The sequence below is a fragment of the Rhododendron vialii genome, chromosome 7a, assembly GCF_030253575.1.
Source record: "Rhododendron vialii isolate Sample 1 chromosome 7a, ASM3025357v1".
Taxonomy (NCBI): domain Eukaryota; kingdom Viridiplantae; phylum Streptophyta; class Magnoliopsida; order Ericales; family Ericaceae; genus Rhododendron; species Rhododendron vialii.
Genome location: NC_080563.1, coordinates 6,401,541 through 6,415,967, shown reverse-complemented (window position 1 = coordinate 6,415,967; position 14,427 = coordinate 6,401,541). Strand labels below are relative to the sequence as shown.

Genomic DNA, 14,427 nt, shown 5'->3' with positions numbered 1-14,427 from the left:
TCACTATTAATCTGATAGAGATAGAAATACATGTCTTCGTATACTTTCATTATCAATTCCGTAAAAACAAACGCACCCTAAAAGTAAATTAAAAATATTTATATGACAAAATCATGGAAACTCTCGCAATTCCTACCGTCCATTGTGCCCACGGGGTTCGATCGAACAGGTGTCATGAAAACAGGACGTCTCCAATTCTCCATACCAAATCCTTCGTATTCCACAACTATCCTCATACTCTTCAGAAATTGCAAGAATGCCACGGACAGCAATAACCAAATCAAGGGTTCCAAATAAACCGAAATGCTCGTGAGCAGCTCGTGGCTCAACTTGTTAAGGCTTGGCTCGTTAGAATCGTTTAGGTATCTAGCCAAGCTCGAACTCGAGTTTTAGGTTCATTTGCTAAATGAGTCGAGTTTAACGCTCAAAAACTCGGCTCTTTTATATAGGCTCTGGTCGTTTTCAGATGTTTGTTAAAAAATTAGCTCGGCTCAGCTCATTAACCGTTCAACTCTTTCACAAACAGAACGGGCTCGAGCTCAAATTTTAAGCTCGTGTTAGTTTAACAAGCTGAACTCGAATGCTACAAAACTCTGGCTCGTTTAAACCATTCCCAATCGTTTGGAGTGGCATCTTGGTAAATACGAAGACGAATTACATCCCCTACCTTTCATTCCTTCCACACCTGACAGGATACCAACCGCCCCCCCGCAAAAACCCTACAAAAGGGTCTCCGCATTTTTTTTTTCCGCCATTCAAATCAATTTTAGGGTTCCGATCCTCTCGAAGCCATGTCCAAGAGGTGATTCTCAATTTCCTTTTCGACATCAATTAAATCTTTGAATTTTTGTTTTCTGAAATGTTGCATTCTGTTGGCGTGGTAAACCATTGGGATTTGATTTACAGCCTCTTTAGATGGTGAGAAAGAAAAGAAAGATGAATTCTTCCATTTGTTTGGATGATAGAAGATTGAGAAACAGTGGATTTTTATCGGTCCAGTTTCGTTGCTGACCTAATCTCACCATCCATAGGGGCCCATTGGGATTTTAATTCCCAAATGTATATGTTTAATTGTATGGTTTATGTGTGCTTTGTCAATAACTCTAGGTTTCATTAATGCGAGAGGTGAGATTTTTTTGGAATTCGTTATCCTTGTTTTTTTACGATCATCTCATGGTCCCCAAATTGGTGACTTTCTTAATTGCTATTTGTTGGTGCATACGAGGAGTTGGGGCTTATTTATGTCAAGTGAAGATTGGGTTTACCCGTGAATTGGTGTTCTTTTCCTCTCCTATTCGTTTTGCAAAATTTGTTTATTGTCAAGTATTGGTTTGCTTGATAAGGAAATGGGTAAAAACAAATAATTGTAATTCTTGGGTTTTTGGTTATATCTTAGGACAATCATGGCAGTGTTCTTCTTATTAAAGAAAATAATGGTTGTCTTCCACACATGGAAATTCTTTAAGAAGTTGAAATGCAACCTTATGCTGCGTATTAGGCTGTAGTCCTATGTCATTGACATTTAGAAGTTCATTGCATCCATTGGTGCTTTTGATTTGATAACTACAAGTTTACTCTCAAATTCCCTAGTTGAATTTGACTTCATCTTCAAAAAAAAAAAAATTGACTTCTCAGAGTTAAAGGGTTTGCTAGAGTGGCAAAATAATCAAGGCTACGGTTGGGAATGTTGCACTGTTCTCATCTTTGATAAATTGCTGATAAAAGGTTGTAGAGGTCATTCCAAATTTTTTATTTGGATAGATTCTGCTTCTTTCTGGCTGCTTACTTTGTAAGCGAATCATTGAGACACTTATACTGGCCCAGTTAAGGTTGTACCTACTTCGGGGACATGAATGCATCTATTGAAGCTTCATATGTTGGTGATGCCTAAGGAAATGACGCTGGTTTGTCAAAGGAAAAAAGGGAACCCCCATGAAAGTATTGGTTGCATCTTTTGCTAGAGCGTCAATGGTCTCATTTTTTAGATGGTCTGATCCAAATTATGAAATTCATGCAAAGCTAAGCCGAGCCCCTCATCCAGAAGTACCTTCTTCTGGCATAAGAAGTTAAGTGAGGAACTTGATGCTGTTTTGGGTGATGGTATTGAATTCCGAAGCCTTGGCAGTTGATCTTTTCTTATTTTCTTTCGCTCTTAAATAATGATTTGGGCACATGGTGAAATATGCTGTTGTCAACCTTGCTGACAACCAGGCAGGGATGCTCTTCCTTGTGCTGATATTGCTGTCACCGAGTGTATTCCATTGCCAATAAGGCTTGAATTTTGCCTTGAAATTTGGTTAACAAAGTTGGTCTAGTAATTTTGTACCAACTTTGTAAGTTAACTTGATTTAACTGATTGTAGAGAGAAATCATATTCTCTCGATTCCAATCCCATGTTCTTGGTCAGTCATCTGTCAGAATGAGAATTAGTTTCTTCACAGTTTCATGTTTCTGTTTCTGTTTTGTCCAGGGTACTTTGCAAGTTCTTTGCAAATGGAGCATGTCTAAAAGGGGACCACTGTGAGTTCTCCCATGATTGGAAGGACCCGTCGAATAATGTAAAATTCCTACTATGGTCCCTTACGCTTTTGTTTCCTCTTAGTTGATCCTTATTGAAATACTGTTGCAGGTGTGCACCTTCTACCAAAAAGGAGCTTGTTCGTATGGAAGCCGATGCAGATATGAACATGTTAAAGTGTCTACTCGACAGTCGTCCATGGCATCTTCGTCCACAAGTTCTCACCAATTTTTGGTTTCTGATTCTGCTACTGCGTCTGGGGGGTTGACTATAGTCCCAGGTGTTACTTCAGATCTTTCACCTTCAAGTATACCTTTCTTCCTCCCTGTAAAACCTGCCTGGAGTCAAACATCCCAGCATCAGTATTTGTCAGAGTCCGATGATCTTGGCGATTTTAAGAGTCTTGATCCAGCTGATCTTCCAATCTGCTCATTTGCTGCCGCTGGTGATTGCCCACGTGGGGAAGCATGTCCTCATATCCACGGGGATATATGCCCATCCTGTGGGAAAAATTGCTTGCATCCTTTCAGACCCCAGGAGAGAGAGGAACATATGAAAACCTGTGAGAAGAAGCAAAAGAAACTGGAAGCATTAAAGCATAGTCAAGAGATCGAATGCAGTGTGTGCCTTGAACGTGTTCTTTCTAAGCCGACTGCATCTGAACGGAAGTTTGGATTGCTCTCAGAGTGTGATCATCCATTCTGCATATCATGTATCAGGAATTGGCGCGGCAGTTCCCCAGCCTCTGGAATGGATGTCAACTCTACATTGAGGGCTTGCCCAATATGTAGAAAGGTTTCATACTTTGTCATTCCCAGTGTCATTTGGTATTCTTCAAAAGAAGAAAAGCAGGAGATTGTTGACAGCTACAAAGAAAAACTCAAGTATGTTTATGTGAGATTTGAACTGTTCTAATTTTCTTGAATGGGGTATTAGTTCACCAATTCATCACTATTTTATTAGGAGAACAACGTCCTTATTGTGTTTGTTGATTTATTAAATTGATCTAATCGATTTGGAAAACTTGGTGAAGTAGGAATGTAGGAAACAGCCTGGTAATTTTGAACTCACTCATGCATGCCTTTTTCATTATGATTACGAGCATTTGATTGGTGTCTTGAAATTTAATATATTCATAACTTTTGAGGGGGTCTGGGATAATAACGTTGCTAAAAGGCTAATGAATCCAGTGTGGTGTCTCTTGTGATGGATATTAAGATGACTTCCTCTTGCAGGTCCATTCATTGCAAGCACTTTGACTTTGGAAATGGGAGTTGTCCATTTGGGTCTAGTTGTTTTTACATGGTAAGTTATGATGACAAATGGTGTGATGGTCTCTCTCTCTCTCTCTCTCTCTCTCTCTCTCTCTCTCTCTCTCTCTCTCTCTCTCTCTCTCTCTCAGGTGTAACCATTTACTTAACTCAATGCTTAAACCCCCTATTGATTATTATTATGTCTTCTTATGTAGCATGCTCCACACTACGAAATGATTTATACAGAATTATTTAATGCATTTATTACTTTGGCGAAAATGAGTTTTAGTTACAAAGCTAGATGGTGATATGCTCTCTCACTCTTGCATGCAACCTTTCATTAATTCCTCTCTGTTGAAAATGCTTCAGTAAATAAAGCAAGTGAAATGCTCTGAATGCTGGAGCCGGAAGTCCAATTGTCATGTGTATGTTTTACGTGTCTTTAGGCAGATAGTTATTCACTATTTGGTGGGTTCAATTTGTGTTTTGAAGAACAGTTTCTTCTATTGGTATGTGCTTGGCTTTTTTACCCTTCCTGTAGGTTATTTGAAGTTTATGAATGTTTGAGTCAGGCCATATTCATTGGCTTATGAGAACTTTAAGGCAGCTCTTTCGTAATTTCAATGTTTCACGAAATTGTTTACTTCAGGGTTTTTTTGTTTTATGAACGATTAATTGGACAACTGATTACTTATGTTCTGTAACACTTCATGTGAACCTCTATGCCGACCCTTTAGTGTCTGGGGAGATTGTATAAACTCTGAAAACTTTGGAGTACGAAAATCTGATTTGAAACTGTATCTTGATGATTCCATTACGTAACATTCAACATTACTTCTTACTGGATGTTTGATGTTCAAAAGCAAAATGTTAATGGTGGCCAAATTGTTATTTCATCATTTAGTTGAGAAGTTATCAGCTTCCACACTGTGAATGAATTACCGGGGAGAATCTTCAGAATTAGTAGCATAGTAGTAGAAAGGTGGTGGAGATAATTGAGGTAATAAAACATAAACATTGTGAGGGTTTCAACAGTTTTAGTAGTCATGTTCAAAAAAACAGTTTTAGTAGTCCTTAGGCTTCCGAGACAACTCCTCCCAATTGTGCTTCATTAAATGTACTAGCTGGTTGATAAACCATTACCTTGATGATATGAATGCAACATGTGTATTACAATGCAAAAGGTTCATTTGTTTTCCTTAGAAAATGCGATTCGTATGTCAATGTTATCGTGATGCTTAAGTGATGAATCTTGTTTATGTGGCATATTCTTCAATTTATATGTACCAGGTTTACAGCTGAAGTAGTCATTTCCTATATTAACCAAAGTGCAAGCCTGTTCATAGGGTGTGTGTACATGTGTCTGCTACTTAGTGCGCTGCAATAGGAAGTTGCTTGGTACTTATAAGCCTCCTTGCAAGCATGATCCCTTCAGAAAGCTTGAGCCTCATTTCTATTATGAAGATTTAATAATGTTAATTTTTTTAGGTTTGTTTAGCATATGTAGCAGTAGCAGATGACTTAAATTGTCTCAATTTGGAAGCTGATTTCATCTGCTATGGTATATCTTATTATTTTAGATGATGTCCTCTTAATGAGATAGAACCTGACGTGTTTATGTATATGGATGTACATCACTACAGCATGCATATCGTGATGGCCGTTTGGAGGAAGTGGTTTTGCGTCATCTTGGGGCTGAAGATGGACATACAGTGATTGCTAAGAATATTAGGTTTTGCCTTCTTCCTTCTTTTTTTCCCCGTCTCCTTGATTATAAGTACAAGGATTGTTTCCTATGGAATTTGTGTTCTATCTGTTTTCTGGTGTTCCCCCTTCAGTTCTTTGAGTGTATTTTCAGGCTCTCGGATTTCCTCCGCAGTTTGCACATAAGGTGAAGAACTTTTTTAGAGCTTCCAGAGTAAGTTTCTGGCCATTAGTCTGTTTTTCTCTCGAGTGTTCTCTCCATCTCATTTACATGTTTCATGCATGTTGATCCCAACGATTCAGTTCATTTTTTGTGCCAATCACCTATTTGTTTATCCGATTGCAGACTGATCTCTTGACATAAGATGTGGCTTAACATGTCTCCAATTCTTTGTTCTTTGGTACATGAGTTTTTGTGGTTGATTCCTCTCTAAATCATAGCTGTTTTAGTGTCTTAATACGGAAGTCCTTTGTATTCTTTTGCCCTTTAAGCCTGACAGAAATGAGAACATATTAATTGTTTTGTATGCAATATAAGTTCAATTTCACGTGCTTATGATGTGCCTTCTGTTTGGAGGATGATTGATTGAAATAGCTTTTTTATCGAAGCGACCGAACCATCTCTAGGGTCCGATGCTGCACAATGTTGTGCACCCAAACTGATGGTTTTTATCATTTGTCTCAAATTTTCATTAGTTAGCTGACTTCCTAAAAGTAGTTTGTCAAGGTTCAGCATCCGTATTATTGGGATGACACATAATGATTAATGTTCATGCCTGCAGGTTACTTGCTATAAGGAAATTATCCCAGCATAAGTAGCCGAAAATCTTTGATCTTCCCAATGCTGCACTACAGTATTTATTCAGGTGTGTGAAATATCTGTTCTGTTTGAGTTCAGATCTTTATGTTGCCTTAACTCTTTAGTGTGTATAACACAATCTCACCTACATTTTTATGATCTTCCGATTTCATCACCCATAACCGTAAGGGTTATTGACAGCAAGTTTGTGAGGCAAATTTGATTTACAAGCTGCTGCTTATATAAGTTCTGTTCTACAATTATCCTCTTGATACGCCGAGCAAAAAAAAAATTATCCTCTTGATACGCGTTGCTGCTCTTTGGTGAGCATGGTTAGTTAATCCATGCGATTCAAGAATTGAGTCATTTTTGTTTGCATTCTATGCATCGATAAACTATCACGCTATGTACAAATCTTTGGTTGCTTTGGATGCTTGGCTGTCCTCAGTTGCTGAGTTCCATTTGGCACTACTACCATGGTATTCTTATTGCATCCATTAATTGTTCTCAGACAATTAATGGCATAGGCGATGTCGGTGAGGGCAACAATCTCATGCATTACATTGTTTTTAGGAAGATTTTTTTGGGGTCTCTTTTTCAGGAATTTGGCTATGTTTCTTTTTTAGTTACACTTTTATCAAGTATCAAGTAGCTTCAATGAAAAAAACAATTTTCATAATTATTGACAATCAAACTAATGAATGGTTTAGTAATTCAAAAGAATTTTGAATTTTTCGTTTGTAATTGGAATTCATCTTAGATTGGAGAAGAGAGAAATATATGGGACTGGCTTGACATGCATTTAATGGTGAGACAGCAGTTGTAAACATGTGGTATTTGGAAGCTAAAGCTTAATTGTCAACATGTGGTATTTGTCTGAGACAATAGTTGTGAATATATATGGTATTTGGAGTGATGAAGCACGTGTTGTACAAGTTTGAGATCAATAATTGTAAGAGGTTAGTTATAAATTCAACTAAAAGCAAAAGGAAAAAAAAAACCTGGAATTCCAGTGGGGGTTATGGCCCCCGCAGGGTCTTGATTGCGTCCGCCACTGTGCATACAAGTTCCCCTTTAAGAAGAATATTCGAAACAAAATACTCTATATGAAAAATTCCCTGCCCTATTGCCCAAGAGGAATAAGAAAATTTGCAATTCCTGAACTTAGTGACTTCAGGAAGGGCATAGGTTGCTCAAACAGTCAGAAACTTACTGATTTGTTTTGGACAAAATAGTTGGCTTCTCACCCAAATTATGCTTGTACTTTATGGTTCGCAGGCTGTATTATTTGGCCATACTTCTTATTTATCTGATTCGCAGTGTTGTGCTGTGTGTCATTTACAGAATTCGTTGCCGTTTTGGATCCAATCATCGATGGAGGCTGGGAACAAATAACTGTGTGAATAAACTGCTGCTTGTATTTATGTAAAACAGGATTTAAGAGTGTATGCTGGAGAAATTTTGGAACTGTGAAGTGAGCAGTCTCTTGTTTTGAACGGTTGCTCTGAATAAAGGATGTACAATAGATGCTAGTACATTTTATTACCTGCCTACCGGCAGCATCTATGAATTGTATTATAGCCGAACGAGGGGCTTTTTGAGATAACTGTTTGCTTTGAGCTTTCCGGGACGAGGTTGATGGTGTTTCGATTTTGGTCTGGGTTTTCAGTGTATATCATACCATGTTACATGACGATGTAAAAAATTTTGATTCTGAGATGATGATTTTTGAGTTCCAGTGCGCTGTTTAGCAGGTGTGGAAATATTTGTTACCAACCCTTGGAAATTATAGGCCAGGCTTCTTGTTACAGTGGGTGTGGAAACTCATGATTTCTTTACAATGATAAAGATAGCTGTGTAAGTTTGCGTGCTTTTTTTTTTTGATAGGCATGTAAGTTTGCGTGTTTGGATCATCGATGTATCAAGTTAAGGTAAAATCATGAAAGTCTAATGAGGGACGTTGTCGCTTTCTTGTATTATTATTTTCCGATTCAATGGTTATTTACTATGCCCTCACGCAGTGTTTCAGGGGCCTTATCTACCTCACATTAGGGTGTGAGCCATACTAACATGTGGTGAACAAGACCTCTGAAGTATCACGTGGTAATGCCCTAGGAGCAACTTTTTTGTAGTGGGGTTTTCATCGAGCTAGGAAAAGAACATTAGAGCACGTGCGGAGAAAGATGCCACGTGGGGGTTCACTACGGGGGTAAAAACCGATCATGTGGTGAGCACGGGAGCACCACGGAAGAGGCATCCGAGACAGTGAACATGGCAGCATAACAACACCGCGTGAAGGTGCGTAAGGCCGAGCAAGGTTGTTAGTAGACAATAATGAGCAAAGGTGCTCAACGTTGTTACCAAGCAAAGGGCAATCGCAGAGTGTTAGCCGACCTAAGCCGCCCAATGAGATGGGCGGCTGGAATGGTCAAGAATGTTCTAGAATAAGCTCCTTGCGTGATAAGGGGGAATCCCGCGAATAAGGGAATAAGATATTAAGATATTCTGCCATGAAGGGTAGACGTAGAGTTACTGTATGAAACGAATTCTATAAAAGTGAAAGGATCCTAACGAGATTAGGACTTTGGCTGATAAGGGAAAAGAATTCCGGAAAAGCTAAGTTTCCTATATGAGTTAGGAAATTTAGGGCAACACAAGCGCTTGGGGAGCAAGTCACATGAAATCTATAAATACGAGGTAAATCTAATGAGAAAAGATATGCTTTGGGCAATAATTCTACTTACTATCTCTCTTACGAAATTAGGGTTCTCTCTTACGAAATTAGGGTTTTAGTCGAATACTGACTTTGCTGTTCTTGTGCCCTAGATTTAAGGGTCTCGTCGAAGTTGCGACGTGCATCGATCTCAAGGAGTGTGGATCTTTCTAAAACGGTTTTTACCCTTTACATTTTCACTTACGTAATTTACCATTCCCTTAGTAAAATCCCTTTACAAATTCCTGATCCAACTACTTCTTGGCGTGTGTTTATTTGATGTGGATCATATAAGGTTACCTATCTCTAGTGTCTTGGAAGATTTATCTGGTTGTCAATTGTGATCCTTCTTTTGTTTTGTTTAGTTTGGTAATGATTCAAGACTGCCTTCGGGAATGTTTGAAATGGCATCAAAGTAGGGAACAATCATTCTAAGCCCTGGGTCACGTGGTGTTGAGCCGTCTTCCTCACCACATATTATTGTGGGGCTCAAAAGAAAGAGTATGAACCTCATCACAATTTGTGGTGGAGAAAGAGTCTGAGGCACCATGTGACGGAGCCTACCCAGAACAGAGAATAATTATTACGAAGTAGGATATACTAGGATATGTACTCCCCGTGTTTTGAAATAAACATATATTCTCTCTTTTTTCCCCTAAAAACCATTGCTCCTGAAGCATTAAACAACTTTTCAGGGCATTTGTGTAGAAGTTTGTTCATTCTACCATTACATGTCACCAGAAAAATATTGAACAATTTGTCGAGTTGCATATGAGTTGGACCAGTTATCAAAAAAAAATTTTGAACACTAATAAGTAGAGTCGAGATATATTTGAACGACACTATAAAATATATGAATCTGTGAAAAAAACCATAGTAGTAGATAACATCAGGTATATGTGATAATCTCTCTCATTCTCCCTAGCTCTGTGATAAACGAAAAATCAACAGCAACAGATAAAGAATCGGTCGCAATCATTACACAGGAAATAATCCTAACAATCTCATACTCCGACCATATATAATTAATAATGTAATAATGAATCCAAGGCTAGCTCTATTTCTTAACAAATGCGAGAAGAGACAGAACGAATGAAGAGCACAGGATCACTCCAGAGATTGGCAACGAGTAACCGGATCCAGTGTCTTCTGACGGCGCCGGAGCCGGTGCCGTCTCGAACTGTTGCGCCAGTACTGCAGTACCCGAGGCGGAGAAGACGGCGACGACGAAGATCAGGACAGTTAGAGCCTTGAACAACGAGCTCAACTGCGCCATTGTAGATATATAGAAGAAATATGTTAATCTGCCGAGACAAAGATTGTAGAGAGAGAGAGAGAGAGAGAGAGAGAGAGAGAGAGAGAGTTTGTAGAGAGAGGCAGAGGGAGTGATGCTTCTTCAAATCTGAGGAGAGGTGAGGGGTATATATAGGAAGTTTGTATTGGCGCGTGGGCCCGCAAGAACGTGGGCAGCTGGACGAAGTAGAGTTAACGTTACAAACTTGGAGAATGTAGAATCCAACAAGGAAGAGACTCTTTGTTAGTCAATTGTGAAATCACCCAAAAAAAACAACAAACTTGAACGTGGTCGGCTAGCTGTGGTATTGTGTTTTTTTTTTTTGGGTGATTTCACACTTCTAATTTGTACTACAAATTTGCTTTAATTAGTTTTTTCCTTTTTCTTGGTTCTTAAGTTATCGAATTGCGCGCCTTTTCATTTGTAGTCAAGTGCTGGATCATGAATCAATGAAAGAACTTAACTCTTAAAGAATCGTTTGGGCGGATGCATGGAAGCAACTAAGAAACTTACAATCCCGAACTCGCAAGTTAAATGGAAAAATATAGCCACAAAGGCCAGCGCAACCTCAAGGCCCAAGAGGTCTGGGCTTTGGGCATTCAAAAAAATTTAATTTTTAAAGGCACTTCAATATTTTTATTATTTGGGTTTGAGTATGACTTTTTTTAAGCCCAATAGAATAAAAAAAATACTCAATTATATGTAATGAGTTAGCCCAACCATCCGTCTCATATGCCCAAGTGCCCAACCCACTAAATCCCCAAAATTATTTCCCCCGAACTATCGAATAACACCTCCCAAAAATCGTTTCCCCCCAAACCCACCCCCAAAAACTTGACAATCTCGTATTTTTTATAATGAGTAGTAGAATTTTATATATATTGGTTTGATTTTCTCATATTGTGATTGTTAGTGAAAAAATTGTTTTAAGTATTAACTCTTTAAAGACACTTTTTTTTTATTAGGCATTAGGCACTAAAAACCCTTGGGCCGACCTTGATAGCCACTTACAGTTAACCTTCAAGTTCTTGAGATTAGTCAATGCGTGTAAATTCTGCTTATCATACAAAAGTTTAGAAGAATGGTTTTCAAATTCATATAATTAAGATAGAAAATCATTATTGTTTAACTAAAGCAATAGGAAAATTTATTTCGAATTTTCGTGGGTGTCCAACTTCTCTTTAGTTTAAACGCGGATGTGAATTTTTAACTTTTGAAAGAAAATTGAGCTCAGTTGAGTAAAAATAGCAACATAAATTGAGTTTTGCCAGCTCGGCAAGCCAGCAGTCACTGGCATAGGTATATAGGAGCCCTCTTCACATTTAAAATATTTTACATATATTACATGTAATTTGGTTATTATTTATATTATTGAAATACAGCAATCTCTAAAATTAAAGAATTATTTTTACTTGATCTAGCTAAAATTTAAAGTTATTTTACATTGTCAAGCAAAATGGAATGCTTGCGTACAAACATGAAACACGAAAATTAATTTCTATAAAAATATTTCTCTCATGTCAGCTTTCATCAGGTCAAAATTCTGGCTCAACAAATCGATTGAATTCCTCGTCAGCTGCGGGCTTGCCGTCAGCGTCGGTAGCCTTGAGTGTTCCTCGACGGCACGTTTCGCTAGCTCCAAATGGCACAAAGTTAGTTAAAACTGAAACACCCGGCCTTCCAATCCAAGCCACCTGTCCACGTTTTCCCTCGGGTCCACACGCCTATACATACATACATACACACATAATAACCTGTACGCATCATAAAAACGACACAGTTTTAGCCGCCAGTGTTTCACTATATATATATATAGTGAACACGATCAGCTCATTCAAGGCCTTGGCAGTCTTCTTCGTCCTCGCCGCCTTCTCCGCTGCGGCTGCATCGGCGAGAGACTCCGCGATGGTTCCGGCGCCAGCGCCGGCCCACGGATCGGCTTGCTCGATGCCGGTCTCCGGAGCGATTGTTATCTCGTCGGTGGTTCTGACACTGCTGGCGATTATGAAGCAGTAGATCGGTCCTTCGTTACGTTGACTGATTTCCTGGAGAGACATACACACATTTATATACATGCTTCCGTATACACTATACGTTTTTTTTTTTTTTCCCTTTTCTGTTTCTGTTTTGGTTGAAGATTTTTTATGGTAGAGTATGTGAGGGATTCGTTGTTTATCGACGTTAGCTTTTCTTTTTCTTTTTCTTCTTTCTTTTTATATCTCTTGTGGTAAATAAACGGAATACTTGTTTATGTCATGCATGGATTTCTCGTATATGGACTCATAGTTTAGGTTGTGTTTCACTGACTACAAATAAATACTTATTTTTTGAATTAAATGTGATATATTATAAAATAATGATCTCTCCCCGTAAAATAAGGAAAAAATAAAAACTTTAATAAAATGAAGCCTTTTATACTCCTAGTATTCTTGCTCCTAGAATTCCTCAAGTTCTTAAATAATTTAGGTGATGGTTTCGATTTCCATAATCACATGCTACTATATGTTAAACTGAAAAAACAGATCGAGAGGAAAAGAAAACAAGACAGGTGAAATTTGTGAATATTGTTCTATAAATATATTTAGGTAATTGGGTGGTACGTTATTACTTATTACAATTCAATATTAGCAGTTTATTGGGGGTTTTTTCCCACGTAGCAGTTTATTGGTCCAACGGTTGGGTTTCAAACGGCACAGTTTTGTAGTTTAGGTTTTGGGTTTTCACTAGCTGGGCTTAGTCCAATTTGGTGGGCTAAGTTTTCTTTATCGTGTTTAATTGTAAAATTTGGGCTTTTAAGTCATCAGCACCTATAAGGACATAGCCCAAAACATCTAAAAGCCTAGATCTTACGATTAAACCCAAAAACACCATAGTTAGGAAAATATTATAAGGAGGTAGAGGCTGCTTGATAGGTGAAAAACTTGTTTTTGGGCCCATAACCATTTTCCATCACATATTTTTATAGCACCAAGTGGAGTACTAAACGAGCAAAATCTACTGCATATATTGTACTTGCTCTTATGTATGTATGTATACATGTTTAGATATATAATCAGGTGTCTGGATTAGTTAAAATACGCTCACCTCAACTAATTCTGGAGATTTCAAATTGCCGATCAGCCAAACTAGCTTTTAGTAGCGCTAAGAGATTTTACCAGACCTTAAAAAATCAAACTTGCATAGAAGCCTTTCTCATATATAAATGTGCTACTAAAGTTCCCGCGTAAGTTAACTAAGATATACTATGAATCTTGAGAACAAAAAGAGTGCAATATGTGAGGTCATCGAGCCGACCACTATCTCCTCCTCCTTCTTTTGGTTTTTTTTTTTTTTTTTTTTGTTGATAATTCCTCCTTCTTTTGTTATTAATAAACTATTCAGACTATCTTGAAATTAGCACAGTAAAATTTAGGGACTGTTACCCATTCAAGGAAGAACCAAATTAATTAACATCCTCATCAATACAAAAGGGTTTGTTTGAAACTTACAGAAAAGAAATGAAATTTTTTTAAAAAAAATCTCCCTGGTTTGAGAGAGAAAAGAAGAGAAAATTGCAAAATAGAGTTCAATGCATAGTGAAATTTTTCTTCCGGTTTTCTCCTATTTTCCTCCCTTGATCATTTTCCGTTTCCTTTTCCTTTTCCATTCTCAAACTTCCTACAAGTTCCAAACGGAGCGAAACAGAAGCAAAACACTCGGTCATTAAAAATCCTTTTATTCCATCCACACAATTTTCCCCATAGCCTTCATGACACCACTCATAAACGCAACCATCCCCTCACAATGCACAAAATCAGCCACAAACATCACCAGATTGTGGATCCTAGCTAATTACTAAAAATGCAAAAATGAGAATTACCCGTTTTGTGCCAAAAATAGGCCAAACCAACCCTATAAAAGGCCACCTCTCCCACCACCCTCAAACCACCACAAGGCAAACACAAGCAAAGGCGGGATCCGGTGAATTATACTCTCTCATCCTTTCGAGTTCCAAATTCCCCGATCACGCCGCCATCAACCATCATGGAGATGAAGAAGTTTGTTTGCGCCGCCCTTGTGGCTGCTGCCTCCGTGAGCGCCGTCATGGCTCATGAAGCTCCGGCTCCGGCACCAAGTGCCGCAACCGCCTCCTTGCCCGCCTTCGGT

At 38.4% G+C, this 14,427-nt stretch overlaps 1 protein-coding gene across 3 annotated transcripts; it reads left to right on the top strand.

Moving 5' to 3' along the window:
* Nucleotides 1-600: 600 nt before the first annotated feature.
* On the top strand, nt 601-8,012 carry LOC131334309 (putative RING-type E3 ubiquitin transferase C3H69). Of its 3 annotated transcripts, none has more exons than XM_058369248.1 (8): nt 601-802; nt 2,471-2,558; nt 2,630-3,402; nt 3,754-3,823; nt 5,415-5,503; nt 5,630-5,689; nt 6,258-6,341; nt 7,619-8,012. In XM_058369248.1, exons 1-6 carry the CDS (start codon nt 792-794, stop codon nt 5,664-5,666), a joined length of 1,068 nt encoding a protein of 355 aa, XP_058225231.1. In that variant the 5' UTR covers nt 601-791; the 3' UTR covers nt 5,667-5,689; nt 6,258-6,341; nt 7,619-8,012. The 3 variants fall into 3 exon arrangements, with proteins under 3 accessions (XP_058225231.1, XP_058225232.1, XP_058225230.1); XM_058369249.1 differs by having other exon boundaries at nt 637-802; nt 7,595-8,012; XM_058369247.1 differs by having other exon boundaries at nt 646-802; nt 3,754-8,012.
* The last annotated feature ends 6,415 nt before the right edge of the window (nt 8,013-14,427 follow it).

Bases quoted from the DNA above. Each gene is read 5' to 3' on its own strand.
- LOC131334309 (XM_058369247.1), top strand. The intron at 2,559-2,629 runs GTAAAATTCCTA...ATACTGTTGCAG, and splicing joins GGAAGGACCCGTCGAATAAT to GTGTGCACCTTCTACCAAAA. The intron at 3,403-3,753 runs GTATGTTTATGT...TTCCTCTTGCAG, and splicing joins AGCTACAAAGAAAAACTCAA to GTCCATTCATTGCAAGCACT.